The sequence below is a fragment of the Rhea pennata genome, chromosome Z (genome assembly GCF_028389875.1).
Source record: "Rhea pennata isolate bPtePen1 chromosome Z, bPtePen1.pri, whole genome shotgun sequence".
In the NCBI taxonomy this organism is placed as follows: Eukaryota; Metazoa; Chordata; class Aves; order Rheiformes; family Rheidae; genus Rhea; species Rhea pennata.
The window spans coordinates 11,517,871-11,543,459 of NC_084702.1; the positions used below are offsets into that span (position 1 = coordinate 11,517,871).

General features: G+C 44.9%; 1 protein-coding gene across 2 annotated transcripts in view; it reads right to left on the minus strand.

Annotated features, from left to right (window-relative positions):
• Positions 1-25,589, minus strand: part of ABCA1 (ATP binding cassette subfamily A member 1) — a 97,576-nt gene that overhangs the window by 24,022 nt on the left and 47,965 nt on the right. For both annotated transcript variants that reach the window (XM_062598928.1, XM_062598927.1), the window contains exons 7-21: positions 23,767-23,958; positions 16,387-16,473; positions 11,614-11,854; positions 10,947-11,086; positions 10,111-10,227; positions 6,656-6,844; positions 5,554-5,759; positions 5,284-5,460; positions 4,432-4,654; positions 3,850-4,071; positions 2,859-3,063; positions 2,191-2,304; positions 1,518-1,689; positions 821-952; positions 167-306 (exon numbers count right to left, since the gene is read on the minus strand). In XM_062598928.1, the coding sequence (XP_062454912.1) occupies positions 167-306; positions 821-952; positions 1,518-1,689; positions 2,191-2,304; positions 2,859-3,063; positions 3,850-4,071; positions 4,432-4,654; positions 5,284-5,460; positions 5,554-5,759; positions 6,656-6,844; positions 10,111-10,227; positions 10,947-11,086; positions 11,614-11,854; positions 16,387-16,473; positions 23,767-23,958 (2,557 nt within the window). The remainder of the gene's footprint in view (positions 1-166; positions 307-820; positions 953-1,517; positions 1,690-2,190; positions 2,305-2,858; positions 3,064-3,849; positions 4,072-4,431; positions 4,655-5,283; positions 5,461-5,553; positions 5,760-6,655; positions 6,845-10,110; positions 10,228-10,946; positions 11,087-11,613; positions 11,855-16,386; positions 16,474-23,766; positions 23,959-25,589) is intronic.

Below are 25,589 nucleotides of genomic sequence, written 5' to 3' on the forward strand. Positions count from 1 at the left end.
CTACAGCCAGAGCTGCAGGAATAGGTACTGAAGAGATTCCTCTCTACTGAAAGCAAGTTAGAGGCAGCAGTGATGAGCTATTTCAGAGTTTTCAATACTGACGCCAAACTCTGCCAAGAAGAGATAAAAGAAACATAAAATGAAACATAAAAGCTGCTGAACCTACCAGAGAGTTTGCTTGTCCTAGCTTTGAGTTTGTGAGGCAAACCAACATCCATTGCCATCTGCTCCATTTCCTCTTTCACCTTCTTTTCTGGCAGTCCTTTGAGACGAGCATAGAACCAGATGTGCTCCTCCACAGTCAGCCTATGGAACAAGGCAGACTCAGAGTATGGCTGAGATAACCATGCTGGGATTCATCCCTTGAATTAAGGCAGGCATGTTTGTTTGTCTGGGAAAACATCTTTCAAGACTGAGGTTTCAGGAGGTAACTAGGGATTATGTATGTTCAGGTTGGGCCTGATTCAGTGTGGGTGTCCAGCACCAACATAAATGGTGCTCCTTGAAAGGTTCTTGACAAGGTACACAAAGTGTCCCAAAGCACTAGGCAGGTGAAAACATTTGGCCTAGCTAAGCTGAGTGGAACATATTTCCTCAAAGAAAGGAGAAAGATGAAAGTATAAGATCTTGTTGATAACTCACAGGTACATTTGACTCCATTTATAAACCGAATGTCCCTGTACCATCTGACACCATCCCGCTGCCTCAGACCATACACACAGCTAAAAAGAGCACCGTCTTAATTGAAAGTACACTAGTGTCTCCTAACTGAACTGTCTGCTGTGTATCACCAGCCCTGCATCTCATGGATGCTACTTACAAGTCGAATAGCACATTGTGCTGTGGACAGACACCCAGATTCTGCCTGATGGTGCTGAGCTCAGAGCGGATATCTTTGCCCAGGATGAAGGCTGTGCCCGAAGTTGGAGGAAACAAGCCAGTCAAGATGGACCTGAACAACAAAGACAACAGATAAGCAGGTTCCACTCCTAGAAACTGGTTGTTGCACACATCAGCAGGAATGAATGATGAGTGGGCGGAAGCCCTGAGAACTCCCACATCAAGAAACCAGCCTGAGAAACATCTCACTAATGGATAAAATCCAGCTCCCATGGCTTTAACACCGTGATCAAAGCACACCCACATGACCCTACTCAAAGGAAGTATCTTTTCCTTTCCTTAAAAGCTTCCCATGCTTTCAGACCCTATTCATTTCCTTATGCTGATAAAGCAGAATCACAGATGGGATTACTGAAAAATGCTGCCAGCAGATGTATTCTGGCACAACCTCAATATGAACCTGCAGTACCTCCAGTTCAGAGCATTTCATGCCCCTGTATCTGTGTACCTTCTGAGACAGCTGCACAGGTGGATAAACTCAGCAGACCTCCACTGAAATCAACAGAGCACCCTAGCTCTGCGCATTGCATCTGGACAGCTAGCTGTACCATACTGATGAGGACAGTAGGATTGGGAGCCACTTCTCCCATCACCTTAAAGCATTACACTGCTCTTACATGGTAGTGGTTTTCCCTGCTCCATTATGTCCCAGAAAGGAAGTGATTTGCCCTTCGTAGAAGTTCAGTGTGAGACCATCTACAGCAACTTTCTTGCCATCACGATAAACCTTGACCAGCTTCTGGATGGAAACCCCAAGGCTCAGATGCATGGGCTCCTCCTCCTTGTACACTGCAAGTAAAACAGAGAAAAAGGGAGTAGAAGATAGGTTTTCCAGTGCCATTTAATTGTACCACAGTTGTGATACACATTCCCCCAGTCTATTACGATTCACGGAGTAATGAGCTACATGAAGAACTTTCCACATTTCTTCCTTTGGGACAGGAACCTCCCATATTGCCCTTTAGCTCTTTCCACTTTATCGGCCTTGTTTGGACATTTGCATTGCATTGGTGCCACCAAGGCCAGCAAAAACAGGAGGACTCCTGAACACCACAAGGCTGGAGTACCCACCTACCCTTCCTTCCTGCACTCACACTGGCCAGGTGCTTCCCGGGTTTATCTTTTTACACCCACCTGGTCAATGTGTCAAAAACGTGATAATGACAAAGGAATGACCAGTTCGACCAACTTGACCTTACTCATGCTGGTCCTGCTGGCCCTTGGACTCTGCTTTCAAACAGAAACCCCCACCACTTCACTGCAAAAAGGCTCCGTATGTCCAGCACTTACCTTCTGAAGACTCCTTCTGGTCAGGATGAGGATGTTGCATGTCCTGTGGTTCCTCACCAAACCAATAGGACTTTGTGAAAGGAAAGTACCAGGGTCTGGGAATCCCATACTGGCCTAAATAGGGAAGAGCACTGCATGAGCTCAGTTACTGTGGTCCCTTTTCTCAGGTCAACTTTTAGGACAGGTAGGGAAATATTCCACCCCTAGCAGGCATCTATGTTAAGCAAGACTAAGGAGATCTGCCCCAATGAAGACACAGTCAGTGCTTCACATAAGTGCAATCTTTTCTCAAATTTCACTTTAGTGTTATGGGACATGTGCTAGCAGGTATGCTAAGCACCCCTGTCTGCTGCTGATGCTCTCAAGTCCTCTTCTTCAGCCCTGTCTGCAGAAATAGCAGTTCAGAGAAGGGACCAGCTGAAACGGAGTAAAGCTTCTAGCTGAGCTAGCCTAGCCATCACTACAATGGGGCACAGTCCTTGGGCTGGGAAACAGTCACAGCAATTAGCAGCAACAGCCTATAGTGTTGCTGGTCTAGGATTTTCCTCCGTGACCTTTCTGCAATCCTGTCTAAAAATGGGCCCAATATAACATCCTGAAAATGAGTAAAAACAGAGAATCCACGTAAAAATAAGATGTCATAGTGCTCACCCAGAAGCAAATCTCACCTGGGAAAACAGACTCAATGTACCAGGTCATGACTCCATATAGGAAGGTGTCAAACAACATCATGATAGCTGATGTGGTGATGCTAAAGCCATCTTCTTCCAATGGACTCTCAAAGAAGTTGTCCCACTGAACACCTACTCCCTGCTCCTCAAACAGTGCAAAGTACTCACAACCGAAGCCAAAGGCTACTGGAGACAGCAGGCTCTGCAAATGGGAAGCATAAACATGCATTAAGTTTTCCACAGGTATTGAACTATCAACTTCCCTGGGCTATGGGAAATGGCCCAGAGCCTCACAGGAAAAGTCAAAGGTCTCAAAAGTGTGACTAAGTTTACAGAGAGGGAGTGATCAACTGAGTTTTACTTCTATGTTTTGCAAGCAAGGGAGAGTCTGAAGTATCTGCTGGACTAACACTCAGAATTCAGTTTGCTTCCCTATTCCTTCTCTTGCTCCTTGCATTTTTTATGTGAAGGAAGACCTCATCAACAACAACCCTCTCCAGACAGATAAGAAATATTATAGAAAGGAAAGAACCCAGCCTGTTCCTTCCAAGAAAAGGATAGCAAACTGTGCTACCTCAGAAACCAAGAAACGTAACTACTATAAACTTCAGAAGGGCAAGATGCAACTGCAGCACTCTGCTTCTAAAATCCCATCACTGACTGCAGCCTCTGCTCATCTCTGTTGACCATACCAAAACCACCTTCTTCACAATGCCCTGCATGTTTAGCAGTTCAGCATCATCATGATATACAGGGATTCAGGGAGCCTAATGTGGCTGAAATACTTCTCCTACTGAAGCCAACAAAACCCTCCCAGATAGAACCTACTGAGCTGGTAGAACCTATCAGCTTCTTCACTAAGTCCTGCCTTGGTAGGCTCTTATACAGGCTCTTATCTTCCCCCTCAGATACCACTGTTGGACTACAGAGCTGCTGAATGCCATAGTGGCAGAGTACCAGTGCCCAGGACAGACTCTTCAAGACTTACCGCAAAGATCTTGAGTGAGAAACTGATGTAGTCCTGCCAGGCAACACACAGCACGTAGGGTAGGTACAGCGTGAAGTAGACAATGCCCCCACAGGCAGCTGCCAGGTTGGCCCTGGAGAATACAGTGCTGATGAGGAAGCACTGGAGTATGGTCACAACAGCGAAGATGGAGAGGAAAACAAACACCACGCTGGGGTCGCTGTAAGGCAGCAGATTCCCCATCTGCCAGGAGAACAAGATGTGTATCAGGCTTTGAAAGGACTCTTCAATATAGGCAGTTTGCAGAGCTGCAACTCAGAGACTGGGGTTGCTACAACTGGCACAGTACAGCAGCCTTCCCAGAGTGGGGCAGGAACAAAGGCATATTCTGAAGAGGATCTGTTACAGCCTCTCCTGTCATTTTCAATAATTCAGCCCTAGTCCCAAAAACCTATTCCCAAAAGATTGCTGGCCAATCCACACCCACCACCTCCTCCACAGCATCAAGACAGATCTGTGGTTAGTGGGCTGCAAGCTAGTAAGGCTCTAGATGCTGCTGCCAAGGATTGGAGGGCAAGAGAGGGACCACTACAGTGACCTCACCTTGAGGATCAGAACCAGGAGGCCTGCGCTCATCAGGAGAGGGATGAGGCTGCTAATGAACCAGCTTAGCCACAGGATGCCATTGTCTAGGCCCATAATCCTCATTGTCTCCTTCAGTCGGGCTTCCTTCTCGTACACGATACCCTTGATTATCACTGCCACTGAGTAGATCCAGGCCAGAACCATGAAGAGGGGCATGGAGCGGCTCATGACACGCAGAAATCTAACAGTGGGAAGAAAAGGGGCCAGGACAACAGCAAGTGAGAAACTTCAATGCACCTACAGATTTAACACAAGTTCTAGCAGAGGAAGGAGATGGCTAAGGCTTCACTGCAGAAAGCAACTTTGTGCAGAGCATGACACAGGATCAGTGCCTCACCATGAGGCAACACTGGTGGGTCTAGAGCACACTATCGGCCCAGAGCAGGAGTTGGAGCTGCAATTCCAGCTCAGTAAAAGAGCAGGTGCAAAGAGCTGTCTTATCTGGCGACCACTCTCAACTGTCTTCTTTCCACTCTTTCTCTGTTTTTTCCCCAGTGTGCTACCCTTGACTGTATCAGGTCTGGAAATAGAGGAACACATCAGGAACACATTGCTGTTGTTATCCTTCCACCCTGTACCTAAGTGCTGCACAGAACTTTCTGGGGAATGGTTCCACAAGTATCACTAAAACTTCAGTGCGATGTGCAATTAGTGCAATGAAGCACTAATTTGAGGGATTAGGGAGGCTAAAGAGATCTGCTCCCACACTGATTGTAGGGACATGCTCATCCACCTCTGAGTAGCAAGAAAAGCCCATGCCTCCAAAGCCACCACACTCCTGCAAGCTTTCAACAAAGCCTGCATACGTACATGTCATCCACGTAACACGGATAGGGCATCTGCTGCACATAAACTCCCATCGTCTTCTCTGTGCCTGTCTGCACTCTGATGATGGCCTGTTCCACCACGTCCTGCAGGTAGGCAAAGCCACCCCAAACATAGCGCATGTCCTCAAAGGGGTCAGCCCGGGGACCAGGATCCCAGTACCTGAGCCGACAGAATGAGACCCTTCAATTAGAAATCCTTAGCCAGCTCAGCACCCATGAGAGACTGCTCCTATAGCAGCCAATCAGCACTTACCCATCTTTGATCTTGTTGGTCCTTTCCACATTGTCAATGTCCATGCGTATCTTGTATTTGACATGATGAGGGAGCTCTATGCTGTTAGGAGCTATTTCAGTGAAGACAATGCCAGCCCAGAACCTCCTTTCATCCAGCAGCTCCAAGGACTTATTTATAAGCCGAACTTCTGTTGCCACAGGCTCTAGTTTGTCCAGGTTGACACACTAAACAGGGACAGATTTGGAGGCCCAGGGAGTTCTGGTTACACTACAGACAGGATGTGTGTTTATGGGCTCAGGTTACCAAACCAGAATGTGCTTTGTTTAAGTTTGGGGTGGGGGAGAAAAAAGAACTCTGCAATGCTAATACTGTGTTCAAGAAAAAGCTTCAATGCTGGATTATTTTGCAAGGGCTCATGGTAGACCAACAAATTGCTAGACCTGTCAGTCTTTCCTGTTTGATGGTCAAAGAGATAGCACTGAGAAAGACCCCAGCAACCGTATTTTCCAGACAAGAGATTAGGTGGCATCACAGTGGTACCTACAGGATCCCCTCTGAGCATCAATTTCCATAGATGGAGGCTTATTTTCTCTGTTATCACTACAAAAGGTTTGATCCAAAAGATCTAAAAGTCTGTGGAGAGACTCCCAAGGACTTTGGACCAAGCCCCTGACAGGCTGAGGCCTGTCCCTGTGCACTCATCTGCTGAGATGGCTGAGTAACAGAGTAAATTTCACTATTTGCTACATCTTCCTCAACTTAAAGCAGCTTCTAGCTTCACCTGCAGCCCCAGCTAAAATGCGACACAGAAATGTGAGCTGCTGAAGTGAGTAGCTGCTTTCAGTGATCCGTTAACAATTGGGTGGGAAACCACATGCACTAGCCAAAGTGAGAGCTTCAAGAGCAAGGCCTAAAGTTAGGTTCCCACATCTATATTTAGACACCTAAATGAATCGTATTTTCTAAAACACTCAGCACTCAACCCTACTAAAGCCTGGCCATTTACTGAGCAAAAAATGAAGAATATAAACCTTTCCTTCCTTGGAGCCACCCCACTGCATGTGTGGAGCCCAAGCTGCTGTCCCACCCCAGCTCCTCGCCCATGCCAGCATGGCCTCACCTCCATGAAACGGGAGATGGTCTGAACAGCCCTGTCTGTCTCATTAAAGGCATCCACCCAGGTGTACACTGAGCCATTTGCTGTCTCAAACTCTTCTGGGTGCTTTGACAGGAAGCGGGCAATGTCTTCCACAGTCCAGTTTGAAGCAGGCAACCGCAAGTCCAAGAGATCTTTGCCTTTCAACAGCGTCTGCAAGTATTTTTCCAAAAGGAGATAGTTCTACTGAGAATTCATGTTATATCTCCCCCATCATCATGAAAATCAGTAACACTTGGGGAAAATGCCTTCTTAAAAAGGTGTAAGAACATTAAATCAGGACTCTCCTCAGAAGTCACAACCACCCGCCTGCAAGTTAACTGCAGGATGCCCCATTTTGAGTGAGATCAAGCAGGTGTTCTCTGTAAACACTAACTTCCAGCACAGGCCATACACTGGCACCAAGAGCCGTCAGCCTCCAAAAGCCAGATCTTGGCCTAGGAGTCAGAACATCTCATTTCTGCCACCGACTACTGATGGCTGAGCGAATCACTCTGTCTCCCTATACCGCTGTCTCTTGCACCATCAACCTACTCCATCTGCTTGGGTTGAATTTTCCCAAAGGACAGGCCTCTCATACTGAGAACAGCATGCTGGAGTCTTGACAGCTCCTGGTGCCTCAATTTACTGGTGCCTTACAAACAATGTTCCTCCCTTCTCCGGGTGCTTTGCAGGCTGGCTTGCTGCCTTTGTGTCCTGCTGCCTCTCTCCCAAGGAGAGGGCAGCAGAGAGCTACGCACAGCCTTGAGAAAACACAGTAAGCAACTCCCGACCCTGCGCAGAACTCCTCAGCAGGCAGGCAGCTGCAGAACTGAGCAAGCTTATCCCTTCCCCAATCCAGGGACAGACTTCCTCCAAACAAATCTCTGGTTCTAGCTGAGACGGAGGGGGGCTCAGGCACAGCTGGAGACTGAACTCCCATGGTGCTAAATACCAATACCAACACTAAGGGCTGGGGCGGCTTTCTGTTACCTGTTTCTACTGTAACATTCAGATACAACCATGGCAAGTTGTGATGTCTTGCCTCCGTTTTATCATCTGGGACAGTGCCTTTTTCACCTGCTTTAACTGCTAACTTTCCAATGAAGGGTTGTTTCCCCACTACATATATGTGCAACACAGCTGTGGTCCACATAGGAGCACCTGGCAGTACAGCAGACCCCAGGCCTGCATGGCAGATGACAAAAGGGTTAAGGGGAGGAAGGCAGCATTAACTGTAAGGGATACTGCTAAACCAAAAGAGGGGAGAGAAAAAAGTCAGCAGGAGAGAGGAGACAATAGAAATCCTAACCAATAAAATCAGGAAGTGGAATCTCTGCTAGAATGAAGAATGAAACACTGGACAGAGGTGAGGATCTTCCCCATGTGCAGCTGTTTCCAATGAACCAGAAAGCAAAGGGTCACAAGGTTACAAAAATAATATCACAAACTGGGAAAACAGAGCAAAACAGGCCAAGCTGACAAAGAAGAGCACACGAAAGGGAAATCAGGATGAAAGGGGATCAGTTGCGCTGTGCTATCTTCACCTTTGGTCCCCCAAGGTCAGCTCACCCTGTCCTCCCTTGTGGAAAAGGCACCACATGGGCAGGGAAGGGACTCAGCCTCATCGCATTCAGCAGAGACATTATTAGCCTGGAGGGACATTTCTCATCCTCCTCAAAGTTAGTATGTGCACTAACATCAAGGTGGAAATGTCTGAGATGAATGAGAAAAGCATTTTCATCTCCTTCAGTGGGAAGCAATGTGTCAAACAGATACTACAACCCAGAAAGCTCAGAGATGGTAATCTGGGACATGATAGCATAGCAACCTCAGTGCCTTACCAAGAGCAAAGGACTGACCTTCCCCATGACAGCAGCGCCAAGCAGCAGCTGTATGTTTTAGCTTATTTGTATATGGGTGACCTGTGCTCCATCCCCATGTGGAGCAGGATGTAGCCTGGGAGCTGCCCAGGCATTTGTAATGAATTACTGCTTGTGTGGACTGCAGTGGGTGACAAAGGGACTTGTGCTACTGCACCAACACAGATGAAGAGCCTGGATCACTGGGAAGATCCAGCAGTGCCTACCAGAGCCAGTAGGGTTAACAACAAGCATAAAATGCAAGCCCAGGAAAACCTAGGGCTTGTTTAAAAATGCAGTAAAATTCACTTTTAACAGGACACATGATTGCAAACCAGTATCCAAATCTCAACTTTCTGCCAGAGCTCTCTGCCACTAATGGTTCAATTTACAATTGCTGGGCCTGATTCTTGTCTCCCTAATGCCTGTGTCCACACAAGTAATTTCCACCAAGCCACAGACTCAGGAGCGGTAATGAAGATGTCTGTCCTCTCTAACCTGCTGTGTTCATGAGGAAGTCCACCATGACAAGCCACAAACTATTCCGTGTGTCACTACAGTGGAGGAAAGAGGGAACAAACCTCAAGGCTGAACAGATCTGAGGAGATCTCCTCTGTACAACAGACATGTTAAAACAGTCACTCAGCTGCCTTGCAGAGATGGCAGTAAAAGCTACTCCAAACTGCCTCCCTGACTCTTGGTTTTACTAATTCAGTTTTACTTCACATTCCAAAAAAATCACAGTACAGAGGTGCAGAGACCCACCCATCACAGTTACACCTGCAGGAAGGAACAGCAAGCTAAGCCACTTGCCTTTTTAATCCACAGATAATGCCCTAGTAATACAGGTCTAACATCTGGCTCAGTGCTCCAGGGAACCTACAGGCTGGCAGGAAGCACGTCCGATCAGAACCAGACTACCTGCCCCTTCTTCACGGTCTACTGTGCACAGCACGTTATGAAGGGATTGGCCACAGAGTGACATATGCTCTTCCTCCTGAGAGTACTTAAGTATTACTAACATTAGTGTACCGTGCAATTCCAAATGAGTTTACAGCTTGTGCCCAATTACTGCCAGGTGTCTAGGTTCAGCTCTAACATGACATCCATTCAATTCCTGGTGTACTCAATTGACCTGAGGGCACTTGGCACCTTCCAGGATCTGATTTCGACATCTGATGGCTGACTTCACTGCCTTCACAACAGCAGCTGCTCAAGAGAGCAGGGCACGGTACAGGCGGTTGAACATGTCACCAGCCTGCTCTCTGTTTTACAAAAATGCTAAAAGCCAGATATATATACTATATCAGGGCAGCAGCGTGGAAGAAACAGCTCATTTTCCAGCTGAGGCAGATGAAAAACAGCAGGTAAACATGTTCTGCTCTGGTTTGCGGCAGGATGTTACATGACTGAGGGAATGCCCAGCATCATGCAAGAACATAAGGTCAGAACTGGTCTCAAAAATGGCTCACATTCATACTTTTTATCTACTCAGCTCACCACTGAAGTACTCCCTAAAATAAATATTTTGTCACTCATTGTAGAAGGGGATGGTGATGGCAAGGACAACATACTGACCCGAATCAGATCCATTTCCTGGCTACTTTCCATGAACGTCCAAATCTTGGGGCTTATCTCCTCCCACATTCCCCCGAGGTCACGAAACACACCCAGCTCCTGGAATGTCCTGTTCACCTGTTAGTAGAGAGGAGTGGAAGGTTATTCCCAAAAGCTGGCACAGATCCATCATTGGTCAAGCGGGTGCATTGACCTGTACAGTGAAGTAGCGAGTGTTGCTTGTATTTGAATAGCACCTCAGCTTCTGCAAGGAAGGGAGCAGGAAAATAATATGCACATAAAAGGAAAAATACAGTAGGGAGCAGGGGCCTGTGGCTGACCAAGGTCTGCTCAGAGCCTGGTGTTTCAAGGCTACTTCCTAACAGCTGGGTAGAAAATGAGTCTGGCTTGGCAGTGAAGGGCTCACAGCAGCAGCGCTTTCCAATGCGCTAGAAGACTCTCCTAGGCCAGCTGAGAGAGAGTGCATTAAGAGAACCACAATCAGAAATGACTGAGGATCAGCTGACCAGCCTGCAGTGGAGGAGAGGAAGGACACCTGAAGGCTTATTAAAGTCCTTCCCAGTTCCGTATCAGAGGTGCAAAGAGTGCGGGTAATTGAAAACCACTAACCAGGAAAGCTTTCAGTGAGGTCTATAAAAGGAGTTCAGCCTGGCCTTTCCTCCTTCAGCAACGAGTGTATGGGAGGTGGCAGAGTAGGGAGGTTCCATGCTTTCTATGCAGTCCTTTCTAGGCTTGCATTTAGGCCCAATACACAGCAGCTGAGCACTACAGCCAGAGCACATACCATGGAGTAGTACATCTCACATTCTACATAAAGCAGGGACAACTAGAGTTACCTCAGACATGACCTTCCTTATAGCTGGTGTGTCTGGAGTGTACAAGACCTTCCCCATCAGCAAAGGTTTCAGAGCTCTCCAAATAATTCTGGAGAGAGGGCTGGATTCCAGGTTCTTCATCAGCTCATTGCAGTAGGGTGCTGAGGAGGGAAGGGCAGAGGTGAACAGCTGAACAGCACTGCAACAACTGCTGAAGGCAAATGCCCCACTTGTGTGTGCTTTAAGACTAGTCACAGCTGAAAGCACAGAACTTATTACTAAAAAAAAAATCCTCTACTGCAAAGCTCCTCAAGAAACCCTTTTCAAAATATACCTTATGTCAGCAGTCTGCTCTGCAAACCAGGAGCAGCTGCCCAGTCTCTACCGTCAGGAGCCACATTGCTAGTTCTGCACAACTCACACAACTCAGTGCACAGCACAAGCATAGCAGCAGACTCTACACAAGGTGCTTGAGAGCTCCTTGCATGTTAATGCCTCTGCTGGCCTCAAAGGCACATGCAGGAGGCAGCCTTTGGTTGTTGAGACAACATGCATGTACCCTCCTGAAACAGCACAAGGCATGCTGCCTTTCAGGACCACTTGCTTTCATCAGGGAAGATTTGGGAAACATTAGAGAAAACAGCCATGAAGTAGATAGGACCTGAGGCCATGGCAAGGTTACACTTACTTGTGGAGTTATCATAGAAATTAGTAACGTCATCTTCAGTGCTGTTCCCTCCAAACAGTGCTTTGTAATTATTGTCCTCATACCAGTTGAGGGATTTGATTTTGAGCCCTCCACCTTCAGGATGGCCACATACAATGCGTGAAACAGCCTGGTAAATCTGCGTAGAGGAGTTGGAGGCATTCACATTGGTCAGGAACATCACCTCTTGCCTCATGTCTCTCCAGCTCCTCATGCTCTGCAACTGGAGAGGCAGATCACAATGAAGACAGGGAGAGGAACAAGGTTGGTGAAGGAAAAGCATTTTACTATTCTCCTTTGCATTGCACATCTATTGTTGAATAGCTAAGGATCCCACTCGATGCAACACTAACTGAAGAGGCTAGGTAGAGCACGTTTCCCCCACAACAGGGGGAACTGTAGAAGAATGCATCTGTTGCGAATGCATAAAGACCAACCTCATCTCAAGCTCTTTATTCTGACTTTTCACTTTCAACATCCTAGATGGTTCTTGCTCTCCCTGCCTCCTCTCCATTCCCTCTCACATGGAAGGAAGCCACTTCCTGTCCTCATTGCACAACAGTTCACATTCCAGCCTGCAGACTCCCCTTCATCCGAGGTGGAGCAGGCAGATGAGAGTAAGGAAATAATAAAGAATGAGTGAAGCTAATCAGATGCAGCTTTGCAGCTTTTAGAGGGGCAGCCTTGCAGAGCTGCAGGTCTCATTGCATCGGTGCTGCAAGCCAGCACAACTCTGCAGGGGTCAGCAAACCTCCACTGACGTACACCAGGCAGAAAAATCGACCTTCCAGACCAGTATCACTGTCCCTGTCCCAGTGTCAACAGTACTCTCAAAAAAAAAAAAAAAAAAAACTTGAAAATAAGCCCAGCTGCAGCTCAGGGTCTGATCACAGCTTGAACGTTTTTACTCCATAGTAGGCAAAAAGATGCAACATTGGAGCCTGATTGGGATGACATGTGCCTCCCTCCACACTCATCATCTGACATAACCATTGACCTGCAGTACGTCATGGACAAAAGCACCAGGTGGCCAGCCTAAGACATTTCACCAATATCTCTACTCAGACAGGGCACAGCTCCCTACATGGGGAAAACAATAAATTTCAGTGGGCATTGGTTTATGCTGCCTTCAACCATTATTCTTGGACTCCCTAGTTGGAGACATAAGAACATCGGAGTGCCTATACTGGATGAGAACAGAAGTCTGTTTAGCTCCGTAATCTCTCTCTGATGGGGACAGTGAGTGGATGCTAGGAAAAATAAGGCAAGAGAAAAAAATTAGGATACTTCCGCCAAGTAATCATCAAGCTTGCAAGCATTTTCAGCTCAGAGAACTTTTGTCTATTTACTAACCCTCAAGAAATTTCTTACATAGTAAACTTCTAGCGTTTAGAACTGTAAATACTTAGATTCCACCACATCACTGTAAAGAACCTCTCCTCTAACTCCTCCTAAACCTGACTACAGCTAGCTTCGTCTGGTGTCATAGTTTTTGCTTTGGAAGAGAAAGTGAACAGTCAGTCTCTATCTCTCTTCTCTGGCCCACTCATGTATCTATAAACCTCTCTCATATCTCGAACTCATCTGCTTTACAAGCTGACAAGTCCCAGTCTGCTCAGCTGCTCCCTACGTGGGAGTTATTCCAGACTTCTGGATGTTCTCACTGTCCTTCTCCAAACTTAATCCAAGTTTTACTTTGGAGTCAAAGGGACCAGATCTGTAATCCGTATCAAACAGGAGGGAAAACCATTGATTTGTATAGTGTCACAGTAATACCTTCCATTTAGTTCTCTGTTTCTTTCTTAATGTTTTCTAGCGTTTGATTTCTTGACTGCTACTGATCTCTGAAATGTCAAGCAACATGAACTGGGATGATCTTGCCATGCTTCCCAGTACATCAAGATGCACTAGTAAGGGTAAGCCAGTTGGTGAAATGCCCAATTGTAACTGCTCTTTGGAAGTATCTCAGAAACAGCTTCAGCTGCCACGCAACTTCAGCTGCCCTGTTTTCAGAGACAATGACGCAGAGTCAGTCAAAGCCCAGATGCTAGTTTTACTCTTGGTTTTGTCACCTTGTTTAAATAAAATGCAAGTAATCAAAGTCTAGGATAGTTGGCAAAGGCAGCCAGTGACAACCTAGAAAGTGACAGTGTCCTCGAACGTTTCAATCCAAATTCACCCAAGATAAGCGCACCCGGAGTCACTGGCCTTAAACTAGGGACAAGCCTGACCCTTTGTGTTTATTTGCAGGACTGTGCATGATTTAGACGTGCCAACATCTGGACAAAAATTCCAACGATGCTAAACGAGAGCTACTCTGTGTCACATAGACAAAGAGGCTCTATTTTTAGCTGCCTAAAAACACATGACACATTGATATGATCAAAGACAGTTGTTAGAACAGCTAAAACCTGGGGATTGAGGACATACGTGTCCAGAGTTACTGCTTTAAGCATATTTTCATTTCCTGACTACTCACTGCTGCCTTTGTCTGCGACATGGTGCCACTCAACCTGGTTCCACATGTTCAGTGTGGCTAATGGGACACTGACATCATGGGACATGAAGTGAAAAAAAGTATGGCAATAGCTTTCCTTGTTTACAACACAGCTCATTCGAATTTTGGGCTTGATGATTGAAACTAAATACCAATGTTGTGTTTGAAGAGTAACTGTTTATCAGTGTCCAAATCAAAGGCAGTCTCCTTAGCACAATCAGCTGTGTTACCTGAAGCACCATAAACTCCCTAAAATGGCAAAGTTATACCAATAGAAAGGGCAGCTAATTTGCAAGTAAAAAGTGTTAACTATCTTGCAGAAGGCTTGTATTAGCATAAATCCATTGTTTACATATGATTTTAAAACACAGTTTGAGCAATCAGCTTTGCAGCACCTTTGACAACAGCAAATTTACAAGCAACATATGTGCAGAGCTGCTCCGGACGGCTCTCGCACTTCGCAGGGTTACAAGACTATTTCTTCTCTCAGCAGCCAGACCTGAGTCTGAGGGTTTCTTAATAGCTGCTCTCATTCTCAGAGTTTAATTTACCCTCCAAGCCTGATTTGAAGAGCTCAAGGACACAGATCTGATCAATCTCCGTACTCAAGAGACAAATATTTTGTTCAGACCTTCTCTAATTAAAATTCCTCGCTAGAAGGGCTTCTAGACGTGGCACAAACAATAGCTCTCTCCTCCCCTTCCAGCTGCTACCCGGCGAAACAAGGGAGCGAATCCCTCCTTTTCACACACAAACCAGCCTGCCAGACAATAAGAAGTAACTTTCGGTCAAGCCATCTGGAGTGGCTCACACTGTATGCAGAGGAAAAAGCTGCCTTTGTTTGCACAGTAATAGGGCAGAAGAAAAGGTACTCCTACTCAAAACAGTTGCCAAGCAAAAGGCACGTTACTCAGGGACGTTTTCAGCCACATCAGCAAACTGAACATCACATGGTTTCAATTATTTTTATCCCAGATAAAAAAAAAAAGAAAGAAAGAAGAAGAAGAAGAAAAAGCAAGCCTAAGTGACGTAAGGGGAAACAGCTGTAACCAAACTCCGAAGGGCAGCATCGCTGCTAGCAGCAAGAGCTCTGCCACCATCTCAGCCAAAGCCGATCTCAAAATCATCTCAACGTCCCCGTGAGCGGGACGCGGCGGCGGGTTGCGGGACGGGCGGCGAGGGACGGGTGCCAGGAATTGCTGGCTGGCACGGCGCTGGCTCCCAGCAGCCGCCCGGCCGTGGGAGTGGAGCGTGCGCTAACCTGAAGTGACCCTCCGCGCTGCCTGCTCGCCGGGGTTACTGCCGTTCACGGCTCCCGGCGCTCGCTCTGGCACGCAGACGGAAGACGAGCGCAGGGGAGGAGGAGGAGGAGGTATTGTTTAGTTTAGAGGGTTGCGATTCCTGCTAGAAGAAGAGAATGTTTTTGCCTAGTAGCAGCACTTCAAAGTCAGAGCCAGCCAAGAAACAAGGAAGGTAAGTTTCTGGCTCAAATGAAAAAAAAAAAAAGGTAGATCTGACTCATGCTAGTCATGTGGAGCTTATTTTTTTAATTCACCGTTTCACCTGCAGAAACAGATATTGACAGGCTTTATAATGTCACGTTGCTCATATAAATTGCTATTTATGTTCTGCCAGAGGCTTTCTCAACAGTGTTACGATGCCATTGCACAGGGCACCACCCAAAGACTCAAGAACAATTTCTGCCCCAGAAAGCTGATAATACAAAGACAGAGAGCAAGTAATAGCCTGTAGCTACTAACTTACAACACCTCTTCCACATGCAAGTCCTCACCATACTTAGAGACCAATAGCTACAACCACATAGCCCCACTGCCACAGCTAGGAACTAAGTGTGAAAATTACAAAAGAAGCAAAGCTCCACGTGCAGTCTGCAGGGCACTGCTCATCAGCAGATACATCACAAAGGCAACTGTTGTGCCACTGCTGAGGAAGGGAACCCAACAGAGAAAAAGCTTCTGAATTCTCGCTCCACCCATAAGGACCCAGTCTCTAGCCACCCATCTCAAAAACTCCTCCAGGGAGTTCAGGGAATTCAGCACTCCAGGCACCAAGAGCCTGCAAAGTTGGTGCTGTCTCTACTGATACAGGGAGAATGGTTGTAGGAGAGGGGGAGGTTTCAAGAACAGCCCTGGACTTGACTTCGAGTTGCACCAGATAGACTTGTACTCCTTGTACTCGACAAAAGGCTCAGACAGCAATAGTGCAATGTGTTCTTCTGGGAAGAAGCAGCAGCTTACCTCTTTAACGAGCTTCCCAAAGCTCTGTGTCAGAGCCTCCATGGTTTCTGAGAGATCCCACAAGGAGGAATTGAAAGAGATCCGTCTCTGTAAAAGAAGAGAAAAGGAAATTGGGAGTCACTGCAAGGCACAAACCAGGAAATGAAACTCTTGGAAATGTTCTTGTAAAGTCCTTGTAGGAATGGCTGTCCACCTTGTCCACAAGACAGAGTCCTCAATGAGGGAGCCCAAGAGTTGGCTTTCTATGCAGTCTTGAGCTTCAATGACATCAGGCTTCATTGCCCCACAGTGTCATAGACATACTTCTTTCCCTCCTCACAGGTTAGGTACACTGATACTGTAGTAACCAGAACTATCCTAATAAAAGCACAAAAACACATGCACTTCTACTTTCAGTGCAAAAAATAGTTTTCATTCCAGGTCCCAAAACAAGGACAGCCTATAGAGCAACATGTGGGCAGACCTGAAATCCCGCAATCCAGCCCTAGGCAGCAGAAGCCAAACAATTTAAGGGAGAAAAGGACCGCATGGTAGACACAAGCTTTCAGCAAGACTCCATAGATGTCAGTCTAGAAACACTGCGTCTCCTGCTCCACAGTACATCTCATTTCCTTCCTCATCACCTAAGTCTTCCATGAGACCTTGATGTTTTCAAACAAACCAAGCACATATTTTTAAATTGGCAGATTCTGCAAAACAGCAGATGCACACACCACACATGCAGGAAAGAGTGACAGCCTTCAGAAAGCACAGCCCTCAAGGAGCTGTACTTGCTTTAGCAGTTCCCTGCCCAGACAGCTGCATTGAGGGCAATTTTTTGTTTCCAGTTAGTCTCCATGTAACTGCTGCATATGGTTTTTGTGGGTTTTTCTGTTTGTTTGTTTTTCTCCTATTCTTATTTCTGTGATGTAACAAAGCATTATCTTGTACTGGAAACACTTCATGAAAGAGAAGCACTAGACTCTTTAACCTAATAATTTAGACACCATCCCTCTTTCAGAGGAATCAAAATCATTTTCTAAGATTTCACATTAGTAATTACATGTTACAACATTTGAAAGCCGTTAAAGTCACAGTAGTGCGCCACACAGAGGAATGGTCAAATTCCTTATTTTTAACATACATCTTTTGGATTGAAGCATCTCATTTTCCTATCTTTTCTAGGGCATTTTCTGGAACCTGCTTGAATGTCTGGAGGCTTTGACATGCTCTAGCTGATTTGCTGGAGGGAGGTTACAGCTGGTCAGAGTGTCAGCTGATCTAAGTGGGCGCTGCTCAACTGATCTGCTGGGCTGTTTGTACTCAGTTAACTTTTCTGTGTGCTCAGTTAGTGCCTGCTCCAAAGCCAGCTGTGAAGTCATGGAGGGTCTCAGTCAAAACTCACCATTTGGGCTAAAAAACTGCAAATCAAATTCCTCATAGGCTAAGTCCTTCTTGAGACACTTTAGCAACAAGATGGGGTAAAATGTCCTAGATATATTCATGAAATGGACATGCTTTCTCAACTCCATTTCCTTCAAGATCCACAGGGATCTGTGCAGCTCAACATACTCAAAATGATTCAGAGACAGAGTGAGGATGAGAAAACAAAGTTTTCTGATGATACTACTTGGCTGAGAGTAGTCAAAGTCAAAAGCCAGTTGCAAAGGATTAGTGAAGGACCTCAGGCTGACACATTGGATGGTAAAGTGCCACACAAAATTCAGTGCTGCAAAGTAATGTACATAGGGAGAAGACAGTTCTTCTACCTTTACATACCCTCTGATGGTTCTGAACTAACTACTGCCACTCAAAAGAGATCTTAGCTTTATAATGGTAAGACAAATCAAAATCACTATAAATCCACAGTGCACTCCCCTCTCTGAAGTACAATGTACAATTTTGGATTCTCCATCTTAGAAGGAACACAAGCACAGAAACAGGCTACAAGTACAATTTAAGATACAAATGACTTTGGAAGGGAGAACAATAGACCATGGTTATTCCAGTGGGATCTGTAATGATTGAGAGGGGATACGACAGAGGTCTGTAGAATTACAAAGGGTATGGAGAATGTGAATAAGGGATGATGGTTCGCTATGCTTCATAATACAAGAAGTAGAGAGCTTCCAATGAAAAAAAATGGTTTAAAATAAACTAAAGAAGTTACTTCACACACAACTCAGTTGTCAAAATGTAGAATTCATCTACAACATGTAGGTACCAAATGTTAACGTAGGTTTGAAAAAAGGATTAGACAAATTCATGAAAGGAAAAAAATTCTGTCAAGATCTATTAAACACCAAGATCCCAGTAGTATTTGGGGAAGTTTGTGAGCTGCAAGCTACTGGAGACTAGGACAGTGTTTTGAGGAAGTAATGCTATATACTTGCCCCATTCCTGCATTCTTTGTCCATTATAGGCCACTGCTAGAGTGGCACCCAAGGGGCACTGAGCTGAATGGGTCTTTGGTCTGACCCAGAAGGAAATCTTAAAAGTCTCAAGGAGTCTGCAGACCTGCCCAGAGGTGGGTGCAGAACCCAGCATCTCCCTCTGTTAGATCCTTCTTCCCTTACAAATTCACAGACCTCCCATGTTCATTTCTTACCAGAGCACACAGAAACCAGCTACAGAGAGATTTTTTCTGTAGTTAACACCATCCTTTGTACCCTAAAAATCCACTCAGAGAGCTGATTACAAGTCACATCTCCTGATACATGGAGAAATTGAAAGTTACAAGAGGCTAGTCTCCATATGGAAAAGTATGTCATGGATTTCCCTGGAAAATAACTCTTTGCAAAGACACCAGCATTTATTACATTAAAAAGATCCCTCTAGATTCAGTTTACGTCAAGTAAGATTGATCCCATTGTGAGAGCATATGTGGTAGGTGTCTGCACTGGAGTGAGGAGATCAATTATTTTTTTCCCAGTGAAATACTGGAAAACATAGCCTGTCCTTTCCAGGCAGATAGTGGAAAGGCATTAAATTTCTAGTAGTATTTGAACAGAGCTGCCCTGTCCAATCATAGTCTTAGTGGCTAATTAAGTCATGCCCTCACTTATGCTCATCTTTCAGGGCAACCAACTTCGTAACACTCTTTTGAGTGATGTGTTCTACCATGTGTACTCTGTGTGCTTGTGTGTGCATGTTACAAGGCTCAAAATAGAGACCAATACTTGAGCTAACCAGAGTCAACTGCGCAGTCAAGATAAACCCTGAGTAGCTCCACCTAGGAGCTCCCCTCAAAAGGACAACTAACTTACAATTTTAACATGCAGTAAGATGCATCTGTGTTTGAGATGGTGGGAGGTCATGACAAAATTCAGCTACTATCTGCAATATAACAGCTAATTGCTTCTGCCAAAAAAGCCCTTCTCAAGTTTTTTTTGTAATAGCTAAAACTTTAAACAGATCTTAGTAGAAACTTCACACTTAGCAGAACTATTGTTTCACTTAGCAGAAAAATTATGTGCTTTAAATTTTTCCTTTTCTTTCCTAAGAGCATAAATCCCAAAGTATGGCTGTAAATACCATTGTGCTTGACCTGAAACACTCAAAAGAGCAAAGAAAGCCACAAGTTCAATTGCAGCTTGTACTTACATTAAAAGACCTCTTCTAAAGCCATTTGTCAACTGGAATGCATTTATTAGTCAATACTTAGTTCATGATAACCATATGACAAAATGCCACCCATATAATGAAAGGAAAAAAACAATTAGATTTTCACATGTTCACCCACACTCCTTCAAGGACCACTACAGTACACAAATCACAATCCATTTATGGCTTATTACAGACCCACACCACTGGAAGGGACAATGGAAAGCATTGTTATGCAGCACTGTAGAGATGCAATCCCACATGACCAGTTTAAGTTATCTCTGTAAGTCACCCCTGTCTACTTGGTTTCAAAGCTAGGGAGATCTGCAGAAAGGGGGTCCCACAGCCATGTAATTTTATGATGTATAACAGTCCCCACCCATGACAGTACCAGCCCAGTGGGACATCTCTGACTTACTGTCATTGTTCTCACTAACCAGGAGTGCCTGTAACCTTCCCCAAACTGCATGGTTCTTCCATGGGACAATAGCTCTCCTGGCACTGAGAGAAAGCTGAAAAGGAAATTAGTGTATTTGGGGTTAGAAGGTTTTGTTTCTCTCTTTCTCTCAAACCAGCTCCTCTTGGTCCACCTTAATCTCACCAAATGCCCCTGGTGCAAGGTAAACCTCATGAGGGACAACTGTGCCCTCAGGTGACTTGCACTGTGTGTCCTGCACCACACAGGACAGTCCTTATTGTTGGCCAAAAAAGGCTCTAGAAGATGGATGAAGATTAAGACGTGTGTCCTGGAAAGAAGAGTCTGACTTCTGAAAATGTTAGCTGCTTCTAGTGGTGCGAATGCTTGTTAAAAACGAACTCTGATCCTCTGCCTCGCCTCCCTGTGATCACTCCCAGACACTCCTCTGGGTTTCCACACGAATGGCCCTCCCTAAATTGGCTCTTGTATGAGAAAGAATAAGGAAGCACACTCAAATCTCCTCACCATGCCTCTGTGATCATGGCTCTATCTGTTCTCTCACTCTACAGAGCACGAACTGATATGTTAAATGAAAGAATCATACAATAGATTGGGGCATAGCTAGAAATGCTATTCTAATATTTTAATTAGAAGGCCTTCTGTCTTTACTGTACTATTTCTGTTTGGACAATCCTTGAGCTCTTCTTGATAGAACAAATGAGTAGGTGTGCAAAAACAAGTGTTTATTCTTTGCTGTTTTTCACCTCCCTTAACAGTACTGTGATGTTCACAGACAATACACTTTACTGCACACCCTTGATTACTGTCTTTATAAAGCTGTGCTGTGTCCGTAATTTGCTAACAATCACCATTTTGTTGCTAGCTGCCTAAAACACTTCTTGTTTTCCTCAGGCTGCAAAGGCACAAACAATTTAAGCATAGTGTAAGCAGCTGTTGACATGAAAGGTAGGGGTCTCAGCTCACACGCACATACTCACACACCCTGACCACTGTGTTCTCAGTCTTGCACCATTCTCTGCTTTTTTTCAGCAGAAATGTTTGTGCAACCACACAATCAGGTCAGTCAGTTTTAATCCAGATCAGCTCCCTGATGCAATTCACACATGGCCTTGCAGAGCGAACAACAAAAAGGAGTGCACAGGGGCTGGACTAAGTGGCTGGATGCTGGGCTGAGGCTTCTGGATGTATCCTGCAGTGCTCACCAAGCTACAGCCATTTGACTACATCAGAAAAGTGCCAGAATACACCAGTATAAGTGCTAAATTTACACAATTCTTGCATGCTGCCAATTATCCTAATTGCATTCATTGAATCATATCAATATTTTTTCTCTGCCTCTCCAAAAATTACTACTGTCAGTGGAGCCCAGATCTGCTTACACAACTTCAAAATCTGCTTCCAAATTTTTGTTGCTCACCTCTATTTGATTTACGCCACATTTTTTACTTACTGACATGCCATGCTGTGGAGTTCACCAAGGGGATTAAGTAAAAATTTAAAAATAAATCTCTGGTCCTATCAACTTGTTGGCATTGGTTTACAAGCTCTGTAGTAGATAAAGTGCATGCCAGCTTCACTGTGCATGTCCAAGGTTTGACCCACAGTGCCTTTAACGATAAGCTGTTAGTCAAAAGCCTTCTTTGTTCAAGAACAGAATGTTCCCTCTTTGTCCAAAGATGTTACTGCAGGTCAAGGCACTTTTTAGCCCTTAGAGCCACTAAGTTTCAAGATTGTTGGTCATGAGCCTAGGGTTAATTTATTCATTTTGCACAGCCACATCAAAGCCAGTGGGTTTTAGTTCACTCACTGAGGCACTACAGAAGCCTTAATGAGAGGGTATCCTTTTACATTTTTCTGAAGAAAACTGTGGACTATGGCAAGATGATGTACGATACCCAACAGGTTTACAAGTGCACTCTTTAGGACTCAAGAGCTTTTTTCTCTGAAGCCAAGATCATGAGCCAGCTTCTCAGAAGTCTCTAAAATTGCACATAATGTCTTAATCTACTTTGCTGTTGCCAAGTGACACAATCAGAATGGCTTAGGACTGCCTTCTTTCAACAGTAAACAAAACAGATGTAAGAACACAGATGTAGATACACTCATTCTGTCAGCTAAACAGTAGAGCCTTTCGTAAATGAGAAAAACAGTATTGACTTCCTGCAGGGCCCAGCAGACCAGTGCTCAGTTGTACTAGCTGGCCACTTCCGCCACACTCGCTACAAAATTCCAGCATCTCCCAATCATTCAAAGTAAATGCGTGCAAATATGTTTAACCAAACACAAGGAGCAGCTTAGGGCTATTCATTTTCAGAATGGCTCCTTTTGTTTTGAGGATGATTTTAGTGCTGCTACCTCATCTCTTCATGCTTATGACTAGCTTGCTTTCCCAGCAGGAAAGAAAAAACATCCAGAAGGAGGACATGCAGAAAACAGAAAATGAGCTACAGAGAGAAGCAACTGACCACTATCTACTCAGCTGAAAAGTAGCAAGATTCCAGTATTTGATAATCACCCTCTTTGACTGTGGACATGCCAAACAAGTGGTACATGACCTTCTGTCCTGAAAAGCACATCAAATTTGGAAACTCACACAGCAGAAGCGTTTATTTCTTCCACAGCAATAGAGCATTTGTTTTACTGGATAACAAAGTGGAATCTGTGGTCCCATCTTCTCTCTACTGAGTATCTACTGATACTTCCAGTACTAACTTCCTCACAAGTTTTGTAATTGATCCGGCTCTTTTGAAAGCATCAGCTGGGGTTTCCTAGATAAACAGCTAAGTCTGCGCCAGTCTCCAAAGCACCTCCTAAACAGTGTATTTGCATGAAGATCAGTTATTTACCTCTTACTCCAAAGTCTGTTCAGTTGGGCAATCTTTCAAACAGGGCCTGAAAGTTTGACTCTTCTCTTTATGTATTAAACCTATGCAAATACTACAGCCAGCTGCTGGCTACAAGCTTTCACACTCAATGGGCAGATGGTGATGCTTCTAGCATGCAGCATGTGTCTGTCTAACTTCTGGGCTCATTCCAGCTGAGATACAACATGTGACCAAAACACAGGGACAATCAATAGTCCATTTGTTACCACGCAGCATAAATATTTACCTCTTGACAAATTAAATTGCAGACCACATGCACTTACAGGCTACTCTGCATGCAACACACTGCAGCAGAAAGGATGACAGGAAGAAGCCAAGTTGTTCAGGCTTCAGTGATCAAGGCCATCTTTCTTCTTTCTTACTGCTAATAAACAATTCACTCTGAAAACAGAGGGATGAATCCCTAGACTGAAACCCCAAAGAAATGCCAAGTTCTCAATGTTAGCATCCCACAGCTGTGACTTGTGCACTCACCTGAAGAGGTTTCAAAGGGTTCAAGTTAGCATGGAAGGCTTGTTCTGCTGCATGGAGTTTTTCCTTTGGTAAGGTGCAAATTAAAGTTTCAAAGTCCGTGGCCACTGTCTGGTTTTGGATTGTAAGAAATTCAGCCAATGTTGAGGCATTGCAGAGATCTCGCAGTCGCATTCGGTAGCCTGACACAATGACCTGGAAAAGCATATGAATCTCCCTTGATAAAACATTCACAGCACAAAGTCAGTTATCACCTAGACAGAACCAGCCGTTCATAACCTTTCAAGATACAGGTAAAAGGGCATTTTTCTCTACAAATTGCATGTTCCTAACCCATGTGCAACTCTCAATTCCAAGAAAAGCATGTTTCCCTGCTGAGTACCAGCGGGGAAGAGTCCTTGGGGAGGCAGGTCCCTCACCACTCCTCCATACACATGCCCTGAGAAGCAGTAACCCTGCCTTCCGCAGCAGCCATTTCCTCAAACCAAGGGTACATGTGTTGCCCAATCTTCAATCTTCTGGGAATTGAGCCATGGAGACAAAGTAAGGCTTGCGATCAGATTCAAGTCTAGCAAATTTATGTAAGAGCAAAAGACCTATGTCCCAAACTCCTGAGAAATATTATCTGCCAGGCACATATTTGACGCTATTTTAAATCATGATAGTCTCCCTTAGCTCTGATGTTGCTCTTCAGGAAAAGACGACAGAATCATTTTGCAGTGTTTTGTGGTAGATAATGTACCAGCAAAAGAAAGAATTAATTTACCGACTTCAACAAACAAGAGACCAGATCTTAGAGTCTTCTTCTACAGCCATATTTTACAGAAGGTGATGGTTTGCTTGTGGATAAGGCTTACTCACCCACAGTTTACCACGTTACTTGTGAAGAAAATGCATAAAATTGCTTTGAATCATCACAAGTTCCTTGCCTACCTGATAGCAAAATTTCTTCAATAGGGTCAGTAGTGGATTTGGGTCTGCTAAACAAACCATGGCAAACACTTCACACTGGTGATACACAGAGGGAAAATCTGGGATTTGGGGACAGGGGATTGTTTGTTGATGCCAGACAGAGACAGAGTGCTTCATTTCTACTTTCCGTCATCCTGCAATACCCAACTTATATTATTCAACCTCCATCAAAAAGAAGATCAGTTTGCACCCCAAAAGAATTAAAATTTCCTGAATCAGGCTGGTAAGTCAGACTGAGAAAATTTTCTTGTCTTTCAAAACCAAAAAAGCATCAACAATCTGAAGAGAGAAAAAAAAATGGAGGGATGTGCTCAGAAAAGAAGCAGATGATATGAGAGGGAAGAGATTTATAATGCAACATTTCAACAAACCTTTAACATTAGTCTGCATCCATATGCCAAAAATAAGGCAATGCTGGGCTGCACTCTCATCTGAATAAATGTAACAGTTCTTGCATCAAAAAGGCTGGCCTTATAGAAAAGTTCTGCCAGCAGTGATATTACTACCACCATAGAAATACTGAAAAGGGGATATTCTTGTGGCTGGCAGCACTGTAGTAACATTGAGGAGACCTGGATCCAGTCTGAAATACCTTTTTTGCATGGACATATACAAAAAGTATGTCTCAAAGTGCTTCAGGTCCACATTCAAAAAATGAGAATGAGCACTGCTTCCACCATCCCTTGTGGCCACTCAGATTTTAAACTCTTTCAGACAGAAATCACTTTTCCAAATGCAGGAATTCTATACATGACCCTGAAACAAAGGCCCTGAGACCCTCACCAAAATTAAACCACCCAGTCACACCAAGTCAGGTCTCTGCAACAAATCCAAGTTACCTGAAGCCATGGTGT